This window comes from Pogoniulus pusillus, chromosome 4, assembly GCF_015220805.1.
Source record: "Pogoniulus pusillus isolate bPogPus1 chromosome 4, bPogPus1.pri, whole genome shotgun sequence".
In the NCBI taxonomy this organism is placed as follows: Eukaryota; Metazoa; Chordata; class Aves; order Piciformes; family Lybiidae; genus Pogoniulus; species Pogoniulus pusillus.
In genome coordinates, this window is record NC_087267.1 from 39152422 (window position 1) to 39176681 (window position 24260).

Sequence of the window (24260 nt, forward strand, 5' to 3'; positions counted from 1 at the left end):
AACAGTTGAGTGCAGGAAGATTGGACTGGGTGACCTCTGGAGGTGCCTTCCAACCCAAACCATTCTGTGATCCTACTGGGAGCATTGATATCAAACTGCCAATGGTGTGTGCTGTATTTCTGCCTTTGGGGTGCAGCCACTGTGCTGTTTTGATCCCTCTCCTTAGCACGTTCATAAGGTTTCATGGTATGTACAGTTCTGGGCCCCTCAATTCAAGAGAGATGTTGAGGTGCTGGAACATGTCCAGAGAAGGGCAACGAAGCTGGTGAGGGGCCTGGAGCACAAATCCTATGAGGAGAGGCTGAGGGAGCTGGGCCTGTTTAGCCTGGAGAAGAGGAGGCTCAGGGCTGACCTCATTGTTGTCTACAACTACCTGAAGGGGCATTGTAGCCAGGTGGGGTTGGCCTCTTCTCCCAGGCAACCAGCAATAGAACAAGGGGACACAGTCTCAAGTTGTGCTGGGGTAGGTATAGGCTGGATGTTAGGAAGAAGTTCTTCACAGAGAGAGTGATTGGCATTGGAATGGGCTGCCCAGGGAGGTGGTGGAGGCACTGTCCCTGGGGGTCTTCGAGCAAAGCCTGGATGAGGCATTTAGTGCCATGGTCTAGTTGACTGCATAGGGCTGGGTGCTAGGTTGGACTGGATGATCTTGGAGGTCTCTTCCAACCTGGTTGATTCTATGAAGCTCGAGATCCGTTTCTGTTTGTTGGGTGAGGAGCCCTGCCCCAAGTGTAAAGACACATTTGGCCCAGTGTTGCTGCATAAATGTCAGCCTATCTAAGAGGAGCCAGAATGGCATCAGGGACTTGTAAGAAGTAAATGAAGCCGGAGAAATGTGAGCCTGTTGTTTTTGAAGCCTGGTGAGTAGGAGTCTGATCCTCCGACTCTGATATTAGTTAATGGGATCTGAATGCTCAACTCCCACACACAGCTTTGAAAATTTACTCCATCTGCTCTGTTTCTTGTTATCTTGCCTCTTTCTTTTTTTCTTTCCCAAAAGAGAAGACAGAGCCTCCTCTTTTTCTTGAGATAAGCTTTGAGAACAGTTTGAGTACGAATGTTAATTTTACCAAAGCCAGTTTTAATACCAAGTGAGATTTTGGGTTCTTCTCCAGAAGTACTCTATCTGCATTTTAAAGCAGATCTGTGTGGTAAACGAATGCACAAGTTTGCAGATGCAACCTAGCAGTAATGGCCAGATTAAAAACTCACATACTACTGATTTTATCATTTAACTCTGAAAAACAGATAGGGATCATTTAGCAGGTTAAAGGGTTACATTTTGTTGATCTCCTGGAGTTCACTTTATTTTTCTTCCTCTCCCTCTTATTACATCTCCTGCGCACACAAGCTGTTACAATTCCTTCAAAACAGGCTCATTGGTGTCAGCTGAATCCAGAGTGACTTACTGGAGCTGTCAATTTAAAAGCAAGTTTGTCAATGAAACAAAAAACAAAGTATTTTTTCTTTTTCTTCTTCTTCTTCTTTTTTTTGGGGGGGGAGGGCTAAAATCTCTTTCCATTCTTTGTCCCTCTGATGCCTTTTTTCACTCTTTTGAAAAAGTGTTTTCAAATGTTTCCTCTACCTGTTTGTTTGGTTTTCTTTTTTAATCTGCTTTTTCTTTGTCTTTTCCCTTCTGCTTTTTTGATATTCTTTTGTTCTTGCATTATTGTGTTCTTGGCCTTTTTAAGTGGCTGTAGTAGCAATATTGTTGACATGACTCCTCATTTTGCAGTCTCTGATAAAACATAGTGGAGAATTTTAGCCAGGATATTGATTTCCACAGAGTATCCTAGAAATGCTGTAGAATTTATACTCCTCTTTTTAAAAACTCAATAAGGGAAACTCAGGCACTCTTGTGCTAAGGAAATGAATGACATTTTATGTTAAGTTAGAGCCCTGATCTAAACTTTGTATTAATTAGCAAAGCAATAAACACATTCAGGCTCATTATTTGTTAAAAGGCACACAGCACTTACATTTGTGCAGCAATTATTCAGCCATTGGTAATATTGAAGCTACAAATTGCTTTCTAGATGTATTCCCAGAACATAAAACAAATGCATAATATTTTTGTTTAACAAACATCACTACTTAGTATGAACTACACAGGCTTCTATTTATGCCATTTGCAGTAAACATAGCATTAAATATGTTGTCTGGATAAGAACTTGCCTAAGAAAGCTTGACTCGTAATGCAAGCTGGGAGCAATAAATTGATTTTAAGTTAATCTGACATTTTAAAGGAAATTTTCATTATCTACTTCACAAGGAGCTATTCTGAATAACTGAAGAAAACCACTTTCATTTTGCTTAGATCTGGCACTGTAAAAGGTCATACACTTGTAAGCAGACCTCCTCAAATGACAAAACACGCTTGGAAAGATTTGCATTAGTAGAATTAGACCATTTAACTGTATTTTAATGAAAACAGTCCATGTTCTTTATCTCTGAAGAGGGAGAGGATGGAAAGATAAATCTGAGAGGTTGAAGTTCAATTACCTATTTCTATGTGTGTGTCACTCACAAGGCTTAGCATATAATTGACTTTGTTTTTTTTATTAAATTTAGAACTAGAAGGAACATTTCGAGTCAATCTAAACCAAATGCAATCTTTTTCATTGTCTTTTTTTTTCTCAAATCAAGTATTTTGTTCCCCCTCAAAAAAACCCCAAATAAAAAATCACCACATAACATCTTTATTATAGGAGTATAATATTAGCTACATGTCTAACCCTCATTGTAAAGTATAGGATTAACTGAAACAAAACATTTTGTTTCCATTTCCTTTTTCTTTCTTTCTTTTCCCCTGGATTTTGTGTGCCAAATGTGAATACAGCTTGTGAACAGTTTTAGACAGTCTGGTTCTATGTGTTTTTTGGGTGTCTTTTGCCAATGTGATTGCATTCCTCAGTGCTTCACAAAATCACAGAATATTTCTGGTTGGAAGAGAGGTCAAAGATCATCCAGTTCAACCTTCAGCCCAGCACTGAAGAGTCAATACCAGCCTATAAGCACCAAGTCCACACGCTGCTTGAACACCTCTGAGGATGGTGACTCCACCACTGACCTGGACAGACAATTCCAATGTTTGAGAACCTTTATATCAAGCCTGAACCTCTACTGGTATAGCATGAAACAGTTTCCTCTAGTTCTGTTGCTTGTCACCAAGGAGAAAAGGCTGCCCCCTCCTTGCTCCAACTTCTCTTCAAGTAGTTGTAGAACCATTTAAAGTTGGAACCCATCTAAATACTTTCAGACTTCTCCCTGTTTTAAGCTCATTAACTACAGAGCAGGGATATGAGAGTTTTGTTGCCTCAGAAGAATATGTCCAGTGACTAAATGCATTCAGGAGTATCTTTTGAGATGCTTTCACCATGTGAGGAAGGAGGCATGCATGAACCCACAGACTCTGCCATCCTTAGCAAGGTTATACCAGGCTTTTCATAATACTGATTTCAGTGGTCTGCCAGAGAACATCCAGTTGGCATACAGTGGGAATTCACTGTCGCCTATCTTGAAGCAACTTTTCTTTTTGGTGCTATTCATTTGCTGGTGCAAAGCAGAGAAATCCCTTATTCTCTTAATTGACTTTACATGCCTTGCTAAACTTGGTGCAAGAATGGAAAGGGGTTATTTCATCTCTGCATGGTACTATCTACTCAAATACTGTTCCTCAATACAGGACAAGGCCTTCTATTAATAAACAGGTGGATGGGTGCAGCACTGTACCAGGATGCTGCATCAATGTAGTAGCCTGGGGGGTACTCAATGTGCGGTCTGTCCAGAATGCCAAAACCTGCATCCATCTGTGTACAGGAACCTTCCATGATGTCTGCAGATCCAATTGGAAAGTGACTTAGCATTTTCTAAAGCTCCAACAGAAAAAATGTCTTTCCAGCTATTTTTACTCTCAGGAGATGCCTGGTGCTTTGGTGGTATTTGGGCATAGCTGATTATTCAGACACTCCCAGGAGAGACCTGTCCAATGAGGATATTACCCTATGAGGAGCAGGTGAGGGAGCTGAGGAAGTTGTAGCCAGGTGGTGGTTGGTCTCTCCTCCCAGGCAGCCAATGACAGAACAAGAGGACAGAGTCTCAAACTGTGCCAGGGCAAGTTTAGGCTGGATATTATGAAGTTCTTCACAGAAAGAGTGATTTGCCATTGGAATGGGCTGCCCAGGGAGGTGGTGGAGTTGCCATCCCTGGAGGTGTTTAAAATGAAGGTGGATGAGGCACCTATTGCCATGGTTTATGTAATTAGAAGGGTTAGGTGTTAGATTGAACTTGATGATCTCAGAGGCCTTTTCTAACCTGGTTGATTCTGTAATGGCTACAAAATCCTTTGAAGATTTTAAATGAAGGAGTAAGTGGGGATGAAGTGAGGTATTTGGGCTGATTGGAGTGATGGAAGAGTCATTATCAATGATGTTTCTAGCATCTTGTTGGCCTTGGAAATAGATTTACATTGGTATAAGGCTGCATTTTTATCTTTGTGTAGAAAATATAACACCCTGAAGCAAGAATTCAAACAGGTTGCAGAATATTTGCATTTCTCTGGTCCAAAGAGAAGTACATTTGATGGCTGTACTTCAGCTACTTGAGTCTCAATTTCTGGATGCTGGGCTTGGCTCTTTCCAAGGACACCCAGTTTGTCACAGGCAGATAAAACTCACTGGCCCAGGTGAGTGTAGTTGAGCCAACTGGACTTGGTGTGTGGGGTTTTGGTGGTTTGGCTTGCTTTTCAAACAAGCTATGAAAAGCTGACTGTTATATCTAAATAGGTCTCCTGTGGTGTCTTGTCTCTGTGGTGGCTTCTGCACGGATCTACAAGAAATTCAAATAGGGGAAGACCTTATGTAGCTATACGTGACTTGTACACTGTCTGCTCAGGTTAATAAGCAATACTGGTCACTAATCCTGAGGAGTGTAATCAAGATGCATCTGCCTTGAGAGACTGGAGACATGCTCTGCTCTGCAAAGTGTTGGGTGAATAAGGCTGTGACCCTGTATTTGCCCCAGTGGTCTCATCCATTACGCAGATTAGGAGGGGAGTGGGGCTCTCAGAGCTACATTGAGCATGAGGACAGCAGTGCAGACTCCTACTGAGAAGGGAGTACTTGCATTCATGATTAGGAAGTCCAGACAAGATCTCCAGAGCCATGTGCTGGGGTTCTTGGATAGACTGTGTAGAAGCACTACTTGTTGGGATCTCAAGGAAATGCAGTGACAAATATTCCTGTTTTTTTAAAATTCCCATGTATTAGTTGTGTAAATGGAACATCTTTCCCTAGTGGCATGGACATTGCACATTTTTTTTTAAGCTTTGACTATGTATTTTGCTAACAGCCACTTTAAAGGCACTGATCTTCCACACTCCTACCTGTGCCACTTCATGTTGTACTGAGGTCACGGGGGAAATAAGAGCTGTCAAGTTGTGATAATGGTGCAAAATTCATGGTCTGAATATTGCATCTCACCATGGCCTTTGAATATCTGAGCACTTAGGCACTGTAACACAGGGACTGTGCAATGGCATGGAGATATCTCTGCTCTCAGCTCAAGCATGCACTTCCCCAAGTGTCAACATCTTGCAGAAATTAACAGCCAGTTTCTTATCCAAGGGAGGGCACTTCAAGTAAAATGCACATCTCTGAGCTACCAGCTCTTTGTCTGTTTGTAGAAGAGCTGAAATATATTGTCTCAGTGAGAAGCTGATCTAAATCCTCCTTAATTTCAGCAGGAAAATCTATGGAGCTCAGCAGACTTTAATTTAGTTACTCAGTGTAGCTGAAAATTCAGAATAAAATATTTCACATTTATTTGCTTTGGAAGGAATGAAGCACAAGCTTTCAGCAGTTTGTATAAGTAAAGTGGCAGGTTTAAACCTATGCTGCAAGGTTTACAGCAGAGCTGTGTTTGAGAGTGGGGAGAATTTTGTATATTAATTTCATGTTTCAATCTGGAAAAACAAAGGAACAAAAATTCAAAAGTGTAACACTATAAAGCATCAGGGTTATATGTGTGTGGTGACAAGTGTTGTACCACCATCATCCTTTGAAGGTTGTTTTGCTATACTTGCTTGAGTAGAGTGAACCATGGCTTTCCTGTCTCCACTCTATTGCTGCTGTTAAATGCTTTCTAGAAAGTCAGTTAGAGATACTGCCTAGAGCATGATGTAATAATGCACATATGCCTTTTAAAGGAAGCAGTGGTGTCAAACTAGTGAAGAATAGATTCAGATTGGATGTTAGGAACAAATTCTTTACCATGAGGGTAGTAGAGCACTGGAACAGGTTACCCAGGGAGGTAGCTGAGGTTCCATTCCTGGAGATTCAAGGTAAGACGCTATCAGATCAACATGATCTAGTTGAGAATGTCCCTGCTTACTGCAGAGGGGGTTGGATTAGATGACCTTTGAAGGTCCCTTCCAGCCCAAACCGTTCTATGATTCTCTGCAGTACCTTGGAGACTAGATGTTGGGTTTGAGGTAGTTCTCTGAAGCTGTAAAGGCTAGAGATAAACTTCTCCTTGTTCTGCTGATGCTGAAATCTGGAGTCTCTTGGGGTTGCATCTGCAAAATGCTCTGCCAAGCAGAATGACATGGCATCTCCAGCTAGGTGTGGGTAGTTAAGTACTGCCAAGAAGTGCAAGACTTGCAGACAGCCTAGCTGACTTACTACAGAGTCAGGAGTTTGAAATCTCACGGTCCACTGGGGGGAGCAGGCCACAGTTTGCGCAGTTCTGGGGTGCCCCAGCCGGTTGGTATGTATTTGACTGTGACAATAGTTCTTTGAGTAACTCTTGCCTGTATATTCCACCTTTTGGAGTTTCTGACAGAGCAGCCAGGATGCCTGAGCCCAGCAAATGCTTTTGGGTTGCAGACTTCTCTGGCACCACAGCTCAGCTGGATGCTGATGGAAAGCATCCAACTGATCTGAATCTCTAAAGGCAAGGAGATGGAAGAGTTTTCCATCTGATCAGCATCACAAGGCATGCTGGCCCTCCATTTGGCCGTCTCAGGCTCTTGGGAAAGAGCTTAAATACGTCCCAATGTCCCTTGTGCTGATGTGATTTGAGATGTCAAACTCATCCCTGAACTGTGCTAGCATCTAATACTTCTCTGGCACACACCTAAGGCAGGAGCCAGTAGCTAGTGACTGAGAGATTTGATAACATGCTTGAATGGCAAAGTCCTACATAAGGATAAGAGAAAGTCAGTATTTTTCTCTCAGTAAGCTAGAGCTGCAGGAAGCGTGTCCAAAGAAGGGCGACAAAGCTGATGAGAGGCTTGGAACACAGCTCTATGAGGACAGGCTGAGGGACCTGGAGTGGTTTAGCCTGGAGAAGAGAAGGCTCGGAGGTGACCTCATGGCTGTCTACAACTACCTGAAGAGAGGCTGTAGCCAGGTGGGGGTTGGGCTCTTCTCCCAGGCAACCAGCAACAGAACAAGGTGACACAGTCTCAAGTCGTGACAGAGGAGGTATAGGCTGGATGTTAGGAGGAATTTCTTCCCAGAGAGAGTAGTTGGCATTGGAATGGGCTGCCCAGGGAGGTGGTGGAGTCACTGTCCCTGGAACTGTTCAAGAAAAGCCTGGCTGAGACACTTAGTGCCATGGTCTAGTTGATTATCTAGTCCTGGGTGCTAGGTTGGACTGGATGATCTTGGAGGTCTCTTCCAACCTGGTTGATTCTATGAAGGCTGGGAAGTGACCTTCCTAGTTGCAGGCTGACACCAGTATGAATTTCTCCAGTAGCTTAAACTTAGCCTATTTGACTGTCTCCTAATATGGAGATTAATTTCTTCTCTCTATCCCACCAGTTTGTTCCTGGCAATTAAAAAAAATAGAAGTTAAAAAAAAAAAAAAAGAACAACCACTGATCTGGGGAAAAATGGGCATACAGTGTTCCTATGCGGGCCTGGAGCCTGAGCTCCTGGCTGCTCAGAGGTGCTGTGGAGAACTGAGGTATCTTTCAAAACTGAGTGTTATGGGCAACCATAAGTATGTAACTGGACTTAGGATTCATAAACGCAACATTCATTAGGAAGCTGCTGTAGTGTGAAATCACTGTTGGCTCTCTAATACCATTAAACATAAAATACAGTAACTGTTTTGCAAACTAATTGCCAAGAAAGCAGAGGCAATCTATCTTAGCATTTGTTTATATGCAAGGAGGTTTTATAATCTAATTTGCAGATTACCAGCCATGATATTTAAGGCAATTAATGGACTGAGCTGAATTGCTCACTCCCTTATGTGAGGTTTTCACAGAACATATTTCTGGACTAAGGAAGGGTACTTAAAATTCTGCACTTATTTCTGTTTATTAATGGCCATACTCTCTCAGAACCGTAGATGATACCTAGTGAACACACTTCTGCTTTTATTACTACTCCTATAAATTAGTTACTTGTGACAGTAATTCATAAGTGAATAAAACTAATTGTCCTTTTTATTTTAACATTTACTCCTGTTAAATATAGCACTGTTACTCTGACTACATTATCAGCCACTTGCTATTTTGTAAACTCTCAACGCTTTGGTAACTTGCTTTGGCAAGCATCAATATACAGATTGCTGTAAATATTCTAAATGCAGAAAGCCTTTGCATCTTACTGCTGTCAGTGCTTTTTTCCCCCTCTGCTTCCTAAACCACTCCTAGTTCCTTCATCTCACCATGGATTGTCAGCTTTTCAGCGTGAGCAATGCATCTTACTCGGGTCACGCCACAGCAATCACTGCTGAAATAGCCACGGCGGTTTGAGAGGTTACAGTACTGTGCTGGTAGCCAAGTTAATAGCTTGGGAAAGTGTTCATCACTTTCCTTTTCTTTAAGCCCAGACTTTTCTCTGACGTAGGTGAGGTGCTCATTATTTGATCTGATGTAGGAATGATAGAAAATAATTGGTAATAACTTCCCTGGTCTAGTAAGGTATAGGTAGAATGCCCTGATTGATAGGCTCACACGATGTCAGGGGTTGGAAATGACTCAAAGAAATCGAGTCCAACTCCCCTGCCAGAGCAGGAGCATACAATCTAGCTCAGGTCACACAGGAACACATCCAGACAGGCCTTGAAAAGCTTCAGAGGAGGAGACTCCACAACCTCTCTGGGGAGCCTGTGCTCTGTGACTCTTACAGTAAAGAAGTTCCTCCTTGTGTTGAGGTGGAACCTCCTGTGCTACAGCTTACATCCATTGCTCCTTGTCCTACCACAAGGAGCAAGTGAGCAGAGCCTGTCCTCCCCTTCTTGAAAGCCAGCCCTAGATAGTTATAGACATTGATTAAATCCCTTCTCAGTCTTCTCTTCTCCAGTCTAAAAAGTCCCAGGTCCCTCAGCCTCTCCTCATAATGCATGTGCTCCAGTCCCCTAATCATCCTTGTAGTCCTCAAATGGACCCTGTCTAGCAGATCCCTGTCTCTCTTAAACTGAGGAGCCCAAAACTGAACACAGTACTCAAGATGGGGTCTCACCAGGGCAGAGTAGAGGGGGAGGAGAACCTCCCTTGATCTGCTGGACACACTCTTCCTAATACACTGCTGGATCCCATTGGCCTTCTTGGCAAATGTGTATTTGCAGATTCCACACCCTGTGTTGGGCCTCTGTGTTCAGCTGGACTTATGTTGTCTCAGTCTGCTGAGGCCATCATCTTATAAATGTCAAATTAGTATTAAACAATCATAATAGGAAACTCAGGCCTTCCAAATTGAGTGAGATGGTTATTTAATATTAATTACTATGCCACTATTAAGTTATAATTTGAGTTATGACCCATTTTGTTTTTTTTTTTCTAGTTTTTAACCTTCAGGTTTTTTCTTAATTAGGGTTGTCCCAGTGCACCATTACTGTTAAGTTCTTGCATGCTAAATTAAATAGAATATAGTCTACAGGTTCTTTTTTTAAATCTACATCTTTCTTGTAACATGTGTAAATGCCACAGGCTGCTTCATGACATAGAGGAAGTTCAGAGTTTTTCTGGGAACTGGACCCTTCAAGATTGCTTTATATGGGCTGTGATAGCTGGGTAAAAAGGGAGCTCAGATGGAAGTTGTATGTAGGTCTGAGATGTATGAGAATCAAGGAGTCCAAGAGCTCAGCCCAGCTGCAGGCTGAAAGTAGATGCCCATGGATGGTGGGAGATGCTAGGTCTGGTTAAACCTGCCCTGTTCAGGACCAAGGCTGCCCTGCCCCTGCCGAGTTTAGAACAGAAAGATGTTAGTGATGGAAGGGAGATGCGGGGGCTGCTTCTGAGTGTCAGCTCCCACTGACAAGTATCTCCTGCTTAGTTCTATGCATCCCAGATATCAGATGTAGACTACTGGGATTCCCAAAATCTTTCACAGCACAGACTGAAGAGGAATCTGGAAGTTAGGAGGAGTCTTTCTTACACTGAAAAGCAGAGAAGAATAGACCAACCTCATCTCAAAATTGATAAAAGCAGTAGTGCCTGAGGCAACTGGCCTTGTGCCTGTTACTTTGAATTCTTACTACTGTCAAAAGCCTCTCTGGACACTCCAGGTCTTGTACTTATATGCAAGAGCTTTTTCTGCTCTGCTTAGGTCTCTTGAAAGAGATCTAAGGCTGAGCATCACCTTCCAATTGGCACAGAGGCCACAGGACACTTGAATTATCTTCCTGGCCCAGGCAGCTGTTTCATAGAAAACTAGGGGTAATCCTCCTGCTTTTACAGGATTCACCATTACACTTGTGGAAGAGGTATGTGATGACCTTTACTCACAGGAGTCTTTTTTTCTCTAGTGGTAGTCATCATCATGCAGAAATGTCTTTAGAGGATCCATGAAATATCTTTGCCTTTAGCTCTGGTGGCATATCTTGTCTGTGCCCTTTCAATGAGAAGATATTTCTAGGGCTCTCATTATTTGGAAATGGTGCTTATCAGATCTATTTCGTGTTCACACATAAGTCATCTTGGGAGTGGGACTGCTAGCAATGTTACTTGCACAACTCTAAAGACAAATGATCTAGGAAAGTTCAACCAGGAGAACATTCAGTGCTTGGATGAAGGCAGAGCCTCTGGTTTATACCATTCATTTACAGCACTATTTTCCTAGTGAAAAGATGCCAGAAAGAGCAAGGCAAGGGTAATATGCCAATCAACAGCTAAACTGGAAACCAGAGATGAGTTTGAAATTATTCCTCCTCTTAGACTGTGTCATTATCAAGGTGTCTACCTAGCCTAAGTTTCTAGCAATACTTTTTATAATGCCACCTCACTGAAGAAGGCAGGGTAGTATTGTCCCAAACACTTCACTGATCTCTCAATCCAGAATAATGGTGGAGCCAGAGACTGATCAGAGACCTTTCTCTTCTTATGTCCCCATACAGTGGCTTCATTTGATAATCTGTTGGCTCCATGAAAGACATTTTTGTTTCTATGCAGTATGCCTTTGGCAGCTTGGAGAATCACCCTTGTCACTGCCTTTCTGGGATCTCTTTTGGGTAATGTCAAGTGGGTTTTTTGGTTTGTTTTTGAGCAATTGGGTTGATGGCAAGAAGCATAGGAAAGTAAGGCGAAGAACTCATGCAGTAAGTTTCTTCCAGATCTTTTTAAAAGCGGAGTGAATAGTTCACAAGTCTTCTTTGAGGATATCCTATAAGCACAGTGGAGGTCCTCAAATTTGTCACACACAGTATCACAGTATTATCAGAGTTGGAAGAGACCTCACAGATCATCAAGTCCAACCCTTTACCACAGAGCTCAAGGCTAGACCATGGCACCAAGTGCCACGTCCAATCCTGCCTTGAACAGCCCTAGGGACAGCGACTCCACCACCTCCCCGGGCAGCCCATTCCAGTGTCCAATGACTCTCTCAGTGAAGAACTTTCTCCTCACCTCAAGCCTAAATCTCCCCTGGCACAGCCTGAGGCTGTGTCCTCTCGTTCTGGTGCTGGCCACCTGAGAGAAGAGAGCAACCTCCTCCTGGCCACAACCACCCTTCAGGTAGTTGTAGACAGCAATAAGGTCACCCCTGAGCCTCCTTTTCTCCAGGCTAAACAATCCCAGCTCCCTCAGCCTCTCCTCGTAGGGCTGTGCTCAAGGCCTCTCACCAGCCTCGTTGCCCTTCTCTGGACACGCTCAAGCATCTCAATGTCCCTCCTAAACTGGGGGGCCCAGAACTGGACACAATACTCAAGGTGAGATCTAACCAGTGCAGAGTACAGGGGCAGAATGACCTCCCTGCTCCTGCTGACCACACCATTCCTGATGCAAGCCAGGATGCCACTGGCTCTCTTGGCCACCTGGGCACACTGCTGTCTGACTGATGTGAATACCTATTCTTGTGTGAATCTCTGTGGCTTGCTTAGGCATCTTAGACATCCTAGCTGCTGTCACTTTGTTGCAGTTAGTGGTGCAAAGTGGCTCCTCCCCTATGGATTAAAGCAGAAGCACTTCTGCCACTGCCATTCAAAAGGCAAATTTTCTTTCTGTGACTAACATATACTTGAGAGTAATCATCTAAGTTCTGACAAACAGCTGAGATGCATGAGTGGGTGAAAGAAGTTGCTCTCACATCATCTGTTCTTTTCACACTACTAAGAGCTCATTGTCCTTCAAATATAAGGTACAATACTTACAAACATGGCATAAACTTTGATATATCTCAAATTTCAGAGATGCTTGTTAGATTCTCCTTTGGTTTCTTGGATGGGTGATGGTGTTTGGACATGTCATTGTTTATGGTAGTACTGTCAATTTTAATTGTTTTCTGCCAACACAGTAGCAGGACTTAAGTTGTTTTTTTTTAAGTCCCTGCAAATTGAAGTAAAGATTATAATTCTTCTTGATCAAACATTTTTCTCTCTACACACTTTTACTTAAGTGACCTCCTGGTAGTTATTATATCACTAGACAACATTTCATTCAAACACACATCTATGATGTCAAAATGCAAATCAAAATTCCTATTAGGATTTTGATCTTTCCTAAATGTCACACGTGACTAGAGGGATGGTTTTGCTTTTTAGTGGCTAATATATATATGGTAGCAATACAGGGGAAATATATTTTCACTTCATTGAAACCAAGAACTCCTGTTTATTCATTAAAGAAAAAAAAAAAACAGGAAATAAATATAGGAAATATAAACTCAGTACTAGTTGAAGTAGTCTTGCAGTTAACCCTGAGGTCTGTATTGCCTTTGCTCCTACCATTAATAATGCCAACTTCCTCTTGGCCTTCAAAGCCTGTTGAGGACGATAGATGCCTATCAGGTGCTGTATGCACATGAACAGTCAATATAATGTGCTTTTAGCAGAGGATTTTTCCAACCCCATTGCATTACCAGAACCTCAACAGATAGCCCCAGTAACTATCAGCTCTAATGTTCATGACCCATCATAGCATGACATATTTATGCTTGCAATAACCCTGTCAAAGTAATGCCAGTAACAACACTGGATTAAGAAGATCCCTCTGTATATACCAGTCTGCAAGTGATTAATGTCTTCTTATTGGGACAAGTTTTTCTGAGAACTTACTTTATTAACCAGTTGCAGCACCTATTTATTATAAAGCAAAAGTGGAGAAAAAAGACAGCTAACAAACTCTTTCCTTCAGCTGTCATACCTTTAGGCCTTGAAATGAAACCATGTCTGTACTCTAAGCCATCTATCCAGTAAGTTATTTTTTAAAACAGTTGTTCTTATCTTTGTGGTGAATAATGATCTCTTGTGTTATTTGTGCTATAAAATTTATTCACCTCAACAGTAGAAAGTGGCAAATCTGTAGGTAAGTTTGCAAGTGTGCCTTAAAGCTATTGATCATGTACTTGTGCACAGATGGCTCCCTACATATGATCATTACCCTGAGACTTGCAGAGCTCAGGAAAAACCTAGAATTTTTCCAAGGACACCACAAATCATAACTAACTCCTAGTGCTTGACTGGGATTTTAACTTGCTTAGCAGCAGAGTGAATTTGGGAGTTAGAGTCTTCCAAAGTCTTCATTTTAACTGAATCCTAAAACTGTAGGGATAGGATTGTTCCTTTAAAATGACTTGGCAAAGGGAAATAGTTGCTTCTCAGGCTTGAGAGTTACTGCAGCCACCTCCTTATAGCACTTGGGGGTTGGGGTAGGGAAAAATATAATAGCCATGGGATATATCTCATAGTACTCCTTAAAAAGAAAAACCAAACAAAACATTTAATTATGTATTGTATAATTTGACACCTTGAGATGTTTTTAAAAACTTACCTTCCTCTTTTCTTCTGCATATTTTTCCCCTTTCAAGAGATATTTTTAAGTAGCCTACTTCTCCAATCCTTGTAATAGCCACAACCTGTTCATTTTCAGTGGTGAAGACAAATCTTGTTGGAGGGAATGGGGAAGTTCATGTTGTTTAAATGCTCATAGCTTCAGATGACTGTGAATAAGAATAAGCCACTGCACTCAGCCAAAGAGGACCTTATGGTCAGAAAGCACTGTGAAACCCTTCTTTAGCTCTCTTACTGAAACCCAGAGCTCTTCGGTGCTTGGGTACCATAATACATTTGAGAAGCTTGGCCTCCATTCTCCATCAGTGGAGATGACTTGAGTCCAAGGGCAGAGGTAAGTGTGGCTGCTGTCAAAAGTGTGCTTTCACAAGAGCTTTGCTTGCTGCAGTAATGGAAGTCAGGTCTCAGACACAGTGCAGTAAATGTCACCCCTAGGTGTGACACCGTGTACTCTCCTTGTTTGTAGCTCAAAGCTAAGGAGAGGGAACTGCAGAAAATCTCTTCCTGTGTGCCCATTTTCTCTTGAGAGGTGTACCCTCTGTGTTCAAGTGGCATCCCTATCCTCATACTTCCTGGTAGAGAATCTGCGGGGGGAAGAAACCCCCTGCCATCACCAAGCAGCATCTGGGCATGGTGCTGCAGCCTGTGGGACATTTGACTGGCCTTTGTAAAACCACAGGCTTCTTCCTATGTCACATATAATGCATGCCTTAAAAGAAAGGTGGTCCCCAGGCTCAGAAGTAGTATGTCAGGGGTATGGGTCTGACACAGATATCCTGAATGACCTTCCTAGGACAATGTCTTCAATCTCTCATGTCTCTGTGTCCCCTTTGTGAAAATATGATGATAGGTGAGCAACAAGAGATTGGGCAAATGAGTACTCCAGTGTAGTACGTGCCACAGATGACCTGCCAGATCTAGCTTTCAGAACACAAGAACTGGATGTCTGCTGCCTGCCTTCATAGAGACAGTAATTGATTGTCTTTTCTCTCTCAGTGCCAATTTCTATGAAAGTTGCAGGAATGACATGTGTCAGGGAATTTAGCTCTGGTTGAATTTGTCTGAAACTTTTAATTGGGTTTCAAAATCATGGGAGTGGGGGTGGGGAATTTGCAGGTGGGAGTTGGAAGATGAACAGGCACTGTCATTACACAAAGACTGATATTTAGGAAATGAAGCCAAAATTCTGCTTGTTCAGAAGAGAGATGTGAGAGTTAATACATTGAAGTCCGGGAGGTTTATGAACCCTATGACAGAGGGGTCCTACAGGTCTAGCAGGGTATGTCTACATAAGCTGCCTTCCATTTACAGATAGTATTTAAACAAGGGGCTTATTTTCAAGGCTAATTTATCTTTGTGTCTCAACTGGACATATTTTGACAATTAGCTGTCTCTGCCCCCCTGAGCTGCAGGAGCTCCACAGGGGATTGCAGCTTGTTGCCTTATGATAGGAAGGAAGGGGGGGGGGGGGATGCCTGGCTGCTGTTTCCATGCAGTACAGGCGGCGTGATCAGAGCGCTAACACAACAGCCTGTGTAATTACATGTATCTGGGAAGTGTGCTAGCTCCGCAGGGAGCTGAGTCCATTTGGAGAGGAGGAGGAAGAGTGTGACTTTTTTTTTAAGAGGGGGAGGGGGGAGTTAAGGTGAAAAGGGTCAGTGCATAACTCAGCTCTCGCTTGAATATGATAAAGGTAATTGTTGCTCTCGAGTGAACGCCGGGTGCTTCCTGGCTCCTCTCACTCGTTGCTCATGTCTGTATTATGCAGACGCCTGCTTTCCGAAGCAGGGCTTGGCAAGAAGAGAGAAGAGATTTGACCCTGTTGGAAGCGGTATGTTGCAATATTTGACATTGTTTCTGTGCTCGCATCACTAGGGCAGGGAGGAAGATGCCGAGTCAGGAGCATGGCAGTTTTATGCTATCTAGGCATGTAGGTGCTACTTAGGCATATAGCTAGATGAAAGAGAATGGCAATTAAAAGCAATTAATGATCGTTGGGGTGCTGGGGCAGTAGGAGGATGGCTTGGACCTAACCTGTCATGTAGATGTTTGATACGTGTCCTGTGTTGCTGCTTCTCTCTATGGCATCATGTGCCTGAGCTTTAAATATCCTGCATATCTTATTTCTCTGTCAGCCTCTCTCTTTCATTTTCCTCCTCTCTCTAGTGTAAAATTTGGCCTAGTCTAAGCTTCTTTCCCTGGCTGAGAAGGTTATTTCCTTCCCTTCCCTCCTCCCCACCCCCTCATCCATCCTCTCCTCCTCTTGCAAATGCTCTCCGACCCTGATTTGGGATTCCTTTCCCTGCAGTTAGCTGTGGGCTCTGTGGATGCTCTGCTGTGACAGAGGGCCGAGGGCTGACCGAGTCGTCGGGAGGATTTGTATGTAGGAAGAGAGGAGATGGCTGTGCAGCGTGCTCCTGAATCTGCTCTGAGCTTGCTGATGGTAAGTGCCTGCTGAAATCCGTTTGGGAAGGGGAGGGAGGGCGAGGGGAGCTGCACTCCATGGATTCAGAGCACCAAATCCATGGGAGGATTTTATGTGAGCCATCGCATGGCTTTTACAAGTCCTGGGGAGCTTTGCAAAGGACTGATTTGGTGCTCACATGGCGATGGTCCTCCTGTGATGGGTTTTAATGTGTCTGGATGTTGAAGTTCACCGTTCCAGCAGACCTGACACTTGCTTTCAGAGTTTATCCTGAGTTGTTTTAAATTTTGTTCATTATATCAGTGTCTTGATTTCTCACATCCCTCTGCTTTGCCCTACCTCTGCCCTTGCTGATTGTGAGACAACTTAAAAGATGAGAGGGAGCACTTGATTTCTGTGGTGGTTAAGAGGCATGCTGTATCATCTGAGGAATGGTCCTTTAATGCAGTGAATCGCCATTCAACCAGCTGTAGACTGTGTCAGACCTGCTACTGACTGCAGTCCACAGGGTAATGACTAGTATTTATCTGAGCTATTTACTACAACGTGTTGAGCTACTGACCTACTTCTCAAAGTTCTGTATATTTATAATATTTTAAAGAAGATTACTGAGCAAAACACGTGGTTGAGCCCAGAAGCATGCTGCTGTCTAGCTGCAATTAAAATAAATGCTTCTGATGAGGTATTAGAGAGTTGTTTAGTTTTGCTGATTTTATTTTTTTTTTCTCTCTTCTACTTTTGTTCCCATTTTCTACATAGCAGCACCAAGCATGCTTTTAATGTAAGACTTCTGCTGGAGATTTTTCTGTCTAGGTGTCCTTGCAGTGTTTCCACTGGAGAGTTGTTATGAGCAAAGAGCATGTGTGTGCACATGTCTCTGTGTGTGAATGCATAGAAAGATATGCATTATAGATATATTTATATAATTATTACTGATCTCTCTGACTGTATTAGGAAATGAGCTGTAGCACTCAAAGGCATGATGAGTTTAGTAATGGGAATGCTGCAGGATAATCACCCTGTAATGCCTGAGGTTGATAACAAAGGTCAAGTTAAAAAAAGCAAATTTTATGTCTCTTCCTCAAAATGCCAAATTGCTCTTAAGTGTCCGCATGGTTTGTTTTATATTTGCTAATGACTGACTTGCTGTGTAAGCTCATTTTATTTCCTCTTGCTTACCTCTGGCCTCCCTGGCTTTTTAAATGGCCTCTTCCTATGTCTCCTTCAAAGATAAATGGATAGGTGCCTGCCTCCCTGTGTCATTGGTACATGCTTTTAGTTTCACTACCTTCTTAATTCTCAAATTAAATCTCTCCTTGCACAATCTCCATGCTTGCTGAAAAGACTTTGTCAAACTCTGGTACAGTACCAAACCACCCACAATTTTTCTGATTTAACACATGACCTTCTGCAGCTACATGGCCTTGCCCCAGTTGTCACCAGTCAGAGGTCATTGGAGCATTTCTACAGAGTGCTCTCATAACTGAGTCCCTTCGAGTTTCCTAACCTTGAGCACAGCCCTAGCCAGGGCTGTTGTTGTCTTCTAGCCCTATATGCTTGGGCTGGATTGGAGGTTCACAATCAAATGGCCTTTGACCTTGTTGGATGGTTGGGATGGTGGTGGTAGGGATGTGTTTCTGGATTGTGAGAGGACTCATGTAACTCCTTGGGCTCTGGCCCACTTACTGTGGGTGGTGAAAGTAGTTTAGTATGTAAAATGCTCCATTTTGCAAGCTGCTTCTTTTGCCTTAGATTTTTCTTATCTTGTGAATCACTGTAGTTACCAACAGAAATCTTGTCCTTTCCCCTCTGCTCTGCCTTGGCTTTGATTGCATGCTTCATCAGGCTCCCCTTGAATCAATATTAAATTCTTGCATAATTCATCCCACAATGAGCAGCCGTAATAGCATCTCTTCTAAAAATGCCACCCTCCAGAGGTATAGGGATCAAATGTCTTCAGGAAATCCACAGAAGTTTAATACTTTGGGCTGTCTCCATTGAGAGAGTTTTCTCTCTGCACTGAGCAGTATTTTAGTACTGCATTTCCTCTGCAATAGGATGCAGAATGTGCATCCAACCATGCCACTTTTGTGAGACTTAATCATCAGCAGTATTTGCCAGTGCTGAATCATACTTAGTCTGAAAATACCTCCTTCTCAATAGGGTACCTCAAAACACTCTGTTGTAGACAAAGAAACCAAGGTACAGAACCCTGGAATATGATGCACTGAATTGGATGATCTAACTTAGAATGTTGCTCATCCTAAATTATTTCTGGTCATTTAAGAAAGATGGACATTTCCAAGGAAAGGAATTTCCTTCCTGTAGAAAGATATGTCATCAGTGAGCCCCATCAGAGAGCACTTGTACCTTGGATCACATGGCATTTCTGGGTGCCATTTGTGATGATGGATCACAATGACTTAGCTGTGCCTGGTAAATCATTCCCAGGACATACTGCTAACATGGCCTAAGGAACCTCCCAAAAGGCAAGTTAGCAGGCAGGACCTGTGCCTTGCTAACAACTGCACAAGCACACTGGAGAATCTCATTAAACTTGCAGCCTTAGGTGCAAGGTCATGCTTCAGTTTAGTGCAAAAATATTGACCTTTTAATTTCATCTGAATCTGGGTTTATTTTGATATAGCCAGTTTAATACTCGGGTGGGGTTTATTCCTTGTTTTTGGGATTTGTTATCTTTTGGTTTGTGTGTGTTTGGTTGTTTGTTTCTCCCAAAGCCTCAACAAAGGTGATTTTAAGTCTGACTCATTTTTCTGATGCCAAGGTATTGTTTTCATACAAAGACTGCAATCAACAAATATAATCACAACTGTTCCATTCAGGCAAATTACTTGTATTACAAATTATTCTGGATTTTGCCTCATCTATAGGATTCCTGTTTCTACCTTGCTCCAGAGATTTGAGCAGATGAGAGATGTGTGGTTCAGCATGGAGGGAATTTGGCTCATCTGCACCCAAAGTGGTCTGCCTGTAGCATTATCAAATCATTAAAAGAAAGATTCCTCAGCTTCTGTGAGCCAAGAGGAGGGAGCATCTAAGCATGAAATAGCAAATACTATGTCTTGTTAGGAATGATAACACCTGCTGTGTTAAAATCATTAATGCTGATGGGAGTTAAGTGCAATACCAGTAGGATTTTATGTTTATCTTATTAGTATACTGTAAAACTTTAATGCTGCAGACATATTGATTGTACAGATTTTAGCAGCATAATAAGTTATGAAACCTGGTGTCTCTTGAGACAGAATTACTGCATCTCATGGAAATAGATCTTAGGGACTTGACCTTCAAACTACTGTAGGTCATAACACTAACAGTAATTAATCAGTGTTAAATGACAACAGAGGTTGAGATGAGCAAAGCATACAGCTTGATGTGTACCAATTAATTTTAAATTGTCCTAAAATGCTAGGGAAGAGGAGCATGGGTTTCTGATCCCAGAAAAGCTAGCTCCAGCTAGCCCCTCTCACCTTCTCCATCAAATGGAACCTTTTTCCATATTTATAATCCAGCTTTGATCTCTCTGGCCTGTATGGATAAGTGCTTTCCTTGAATACATAACGATGTACCATTTAGAAAACAAATGCACTTGTAAATTAATTGTAAGTGCTTGTATTTGGAGGAACATCTTTCACTTCAGTGGACTGTGTCATGCTTTTGCACTCTAATGGTCATTATTTTGTGAATTTCATTCAAACTGAGGCTGGGATGGAGATGTATAAGAGAAATTCTAGAGGTGACCTTCACTATATGGTTATCTCTATATTTCAAAGGGGAAAGGGATGCCAATAGATAATTTGAAGCTGTGGTTTTCATAAGGCCCAAGATGAAGAGTGAGAAATTGGCTGGCCAGCACACCATCAGGGCTACCAGCCTTAATGTTTCCTCCTTCTACTAGTTTGAAGGCATTGCAATGGATGGCTAAGGCAGACACATGCAACAGGAATATTTGCAAAAACTGTTTAGCTTCTAAACCTTAGCATAAATAATTGACACCTGAGTGTCATTGTCCATGAAGAATCAAAATTTGCTGCTGTGCTTCCAGTCCTGCTTTTTAACAGTGGTTCTATATCATCTTTCTGTGCTTCATGCAAAGCTACACTGGACTCCTCAAAACAATGTGGATCTCCTTGGTCTGATTCTTCTTCGAAAATGTAGCACTGAACTCTGTGGGGCTGCCTTTAAAACATATTCAGATATTATCAAATACTATAAAAGCCATGCCCTGCTTGGCTGGCCTGAGGTGTTGGTCTTGACAACACTGTGCAAATTATTTCATGTTTGACTACTAAGTTCTCATGGCAGGTCTACTCTGGTGAAGGGAAATTGGGTAACAAATGAAAAAGACACAGAGCCTCTAAGCCTCATTTACACCTAGGACTGACACTACCACCCCCTCCTTCCCCCCGGCCCCATAAAGTTATGTTCTGTTTCACTCAAACCTCTGGGCAGATTGCAGCAGCACAGCTCAGCTTGAAGGATCATATTAAAGCCTTTGGGAGCAGCAAGGTCACAATGGAAGGATGAGGTCATTTTCTGCCTCTCTGATCTCAGGCTTAAATTATCTCTATGTTGACAATATGCAAAAGCCTATGACATTCAAGTCTCCTTGCTGTAACCTTGTCTACAGATCACATTGACCTGGAAGGCAAGCTATGCTTGGCACGCTCCTTCTGCCAAAGCAGACCCCCTCTCGTTCCTTGTGTTGCACAGCCTAGAGGTTAATGCAGCTCTCATCTGATGTTGAAGCAGTGCGACATGTCAACAGAGCCTGAGCCAGGCACAGGTCTGAGTGCAAGCAGCATTGTTTGGGAAGGAATAATGCCTTCCCCCAGGAATTGGCTGTGCCACTGACATCTGGCTCTCTTCAGCTTCGTGCCCAAAATGAGGTCCGTGGGGACACTTGAAAGCAAAAAGTGATTATGCAGCCATCCTCCTTTTGGAGATATTTCCAATGTGCAGGTGTGTGGGCTTCATACACAGCCTTCCCAGAAGGTCTGGGCAGGAGATGATAATGCACCATGGCACCCAGAGGTCACTGGCAAGGAGGAGTACCAGCAGGAATCTTTCTTCCTCCCTGTCTCCTTCCTTGCTCCAGCCAGGCAGTAACTTGCTAATGGGCTTCACAAGCAGCAAATAGCTGAGCTGTGCTGGTTGCTCTTTTTAGAGGATGGGATGAGAGCAGCAAATTCTTTCTTGATGCTTTATGGCTGCTTGCTGCTGTGGGTCATGAATTTAGCCATTTCTTATTAAGTTTACTTGTAGCACTACATTCTATCAGAACTTTACTATATGCCACCATAAACTTGCAGTCAGACCTCAATCATGGTGATTTAATTCAGATGACTGAGATTAAACACTCCCCAGGATTACTCTTGGCTTCCCTGTGGTGGATGTCACCTTTTACCAATCTCAGGGGTAAATTATTATTCCTTTGATTCTGCTATCAGTTTTCTTCTCCTTGTCCCTCTGCATGAATATACTGTGGAAGAAGCAGGCCAAGCATTTGCATATCTGAATTCTCTCATTTATTACTATGCTTTAAAACAGGAGTAAGAGATATTATGATTTTAGTATCTCTGGTTTTGTTTTGAGTATGGCTTGTGTCTTCTTATTCCAGCTGCTTGTTCTGAATGGCTGGTAAAAGTATCTGATCAAAAATAAGGCCATTGTTTTGGTGGTTTTTTTTAATGATGCTATAGTGCATTGCTATTTGTAGAAGAGAATTAGTGGCCACTTGAGTAAATGATCATTATGATTAATTGGAGCCTTTCTATAATTAGGAAGTAACGTATTAACAGATTGTAAAGATCACTACATGACAACATATAAAAGGATAATGTCACTCTGGCTTTATAAAAACTCAACTATAGTGGAGAACTTGATGGCTATCACTAAAGCAAAGAAAATGTTAAAAATGATGTGATTGCCACAATTAAAATGCAAGTCTATGAATAGCTTCTCCTACATAGGAAGGACTTGCAACATTAGGCATTGCAAATTTTCAGTTCTTTGCATTCTGGTTACAAATTCATACTTTCATAATTACTGTACTCAAAATTGCTCAACATGGCAACAATTCAGTCCTCTGCCAGGCTAATGTGGTTGGCATAGCAGGGCTCAGAGATGTAGAAAATCCCTGTGTGGATCATTCCCTGGTACATCACATGAAAATTCAGATTTTTGTGATTTGGCACATACAGTTTTCATGCTTAGGTGGCCAGAGCTATGTGTGCTTATGGAGTCTGACAACACCAGTGATGGCTGCCTTGCTTCATGTGTCTTGCTGAAAATGGAAGCCACCAGACGGATGTGGGGTTAGTGAGAGGAACTGGACTGAGTTGTGGTCTCTTCTCAGCCAGCGTGCTGACCTCAGCTCTCCATGGTCAGAGTAAAGGACGAGTGTTTCCTTCCCTGCCACCACTCACAAACCTTAGGCAACTATCTGCTTTGTGCCTTTGCAGACAGATGTATCCATTTTGCCCCCCACCTATCTTAATTCTCTCTGCTTTTAAGCATTGACAAGCACAGAACTTGTAGAAGTGAGCTGAAATAATTTTGCAAAGAGGTTTTAATGTCCAGAGAAGATGACTGCATAATCTTTCTGGGCAGCCTGCTCCAGTGCTCTGTTATCCTCACTGTAAACAAGTTTCTCCTCAAATTGAAGTATAACCTCCTGTCTCTGAGCAAGTGAAACAAATAATTCTTGAGTTGGTCTGAAGTTCCAACTCCGAAAGCGCACGAAGAGAAGGTTTCACCTGCCTTTTTGATGAATTGTATCATATTAGGCAGTTCTAGGGCAAGCCCTCTTAGCACAGACTGTTCAGCAGCAATGTCCAAGACCACATAACATTTCCAAAGCCTTGCTGGAAGTCCAGATCTTTCTCATGAAGTGGCCCACAGAAGTGTGTGTCTGTTTCATGGAAACAAAAGCAATAGTGAATTCCAGAACCTTATTTAGAGGACCAGATCTACACACCAAATTTTACCGGCTTGTTACATGCTCAATAGGTTTTAAACTGCTAATTCCCAAGATAAAGCCAACTTTTTAGGTGCCCAAAAACTAGCAAACATGCTGAAATGCCAACAATTGGTAGGGAACTGTAAGGCTTCACCCAAAGTGCTTTGTTTTCAGGGTGTGTTGCAATAGCATTGCTGAAGTAACAAAACATAACGAATAGAACTAAAGGGGGAGAGCATAAAGCTGGGGGCAAACACAATCTACTCCAATATTCTTTGAAAATCATCTACAAAGATAGTGGGACAATTTGGTAAAAAGAGAATGTTCCTTCCCCTCCCTGTCCTTACCCCAACATGCACTGCCCACCTCAAAAAAGCTGCTCTCTGCAGCACATCCTTTGCTATCCTCTCAATCCATTTACAACCACCAGAGAGCTGAAAACTAATTTTAGGGAGGTTTTACTAGTGCAGAAACAGAATTCACACAGAGCTTTGCTCCAATATTTTTCTGTCTGTGGGCAGGCTGTGATGATCCTCATACTGCAAGACGCTCGGCGTTGGCTCCCTGCAATATGTGTGAAGTTAATGTAGGAGTGTTGTAGAACATATGTTTGGC

General features: G+C 42.5%; 1 protein-coding gene across 6 annotated transcripts in view; it reads left to right on the forward strand.

Annotated features, from left to right (window-relative positions):
• The first annotated feature begins 15930 nt into the window (after positions 1-15930).
• Positions 15931-24260, forward strand: part of FRMD4A (FERM domain containing 4A) — a 424512-nt gene continuing 416182 nt past the window's right edge. For all 6 annotated transcript variants that reach the window (XM_064142608.1, XM_064142610.1, XM_064142606.1 and 3 more), the window contains exons 1-2: positions 15931-16069; positions 16547-16681. In XM_064142608.1, the coding sequence (XP_063998678.1) occupies positions 16637-16681 (45 nt within the window). In that variant the 5' untranslated portion in view covers positions 15931-16069; positions 16547-16636. The remainder of the gene's footprint in view (positions 16070-16546; positions 16682-24260) is intronic.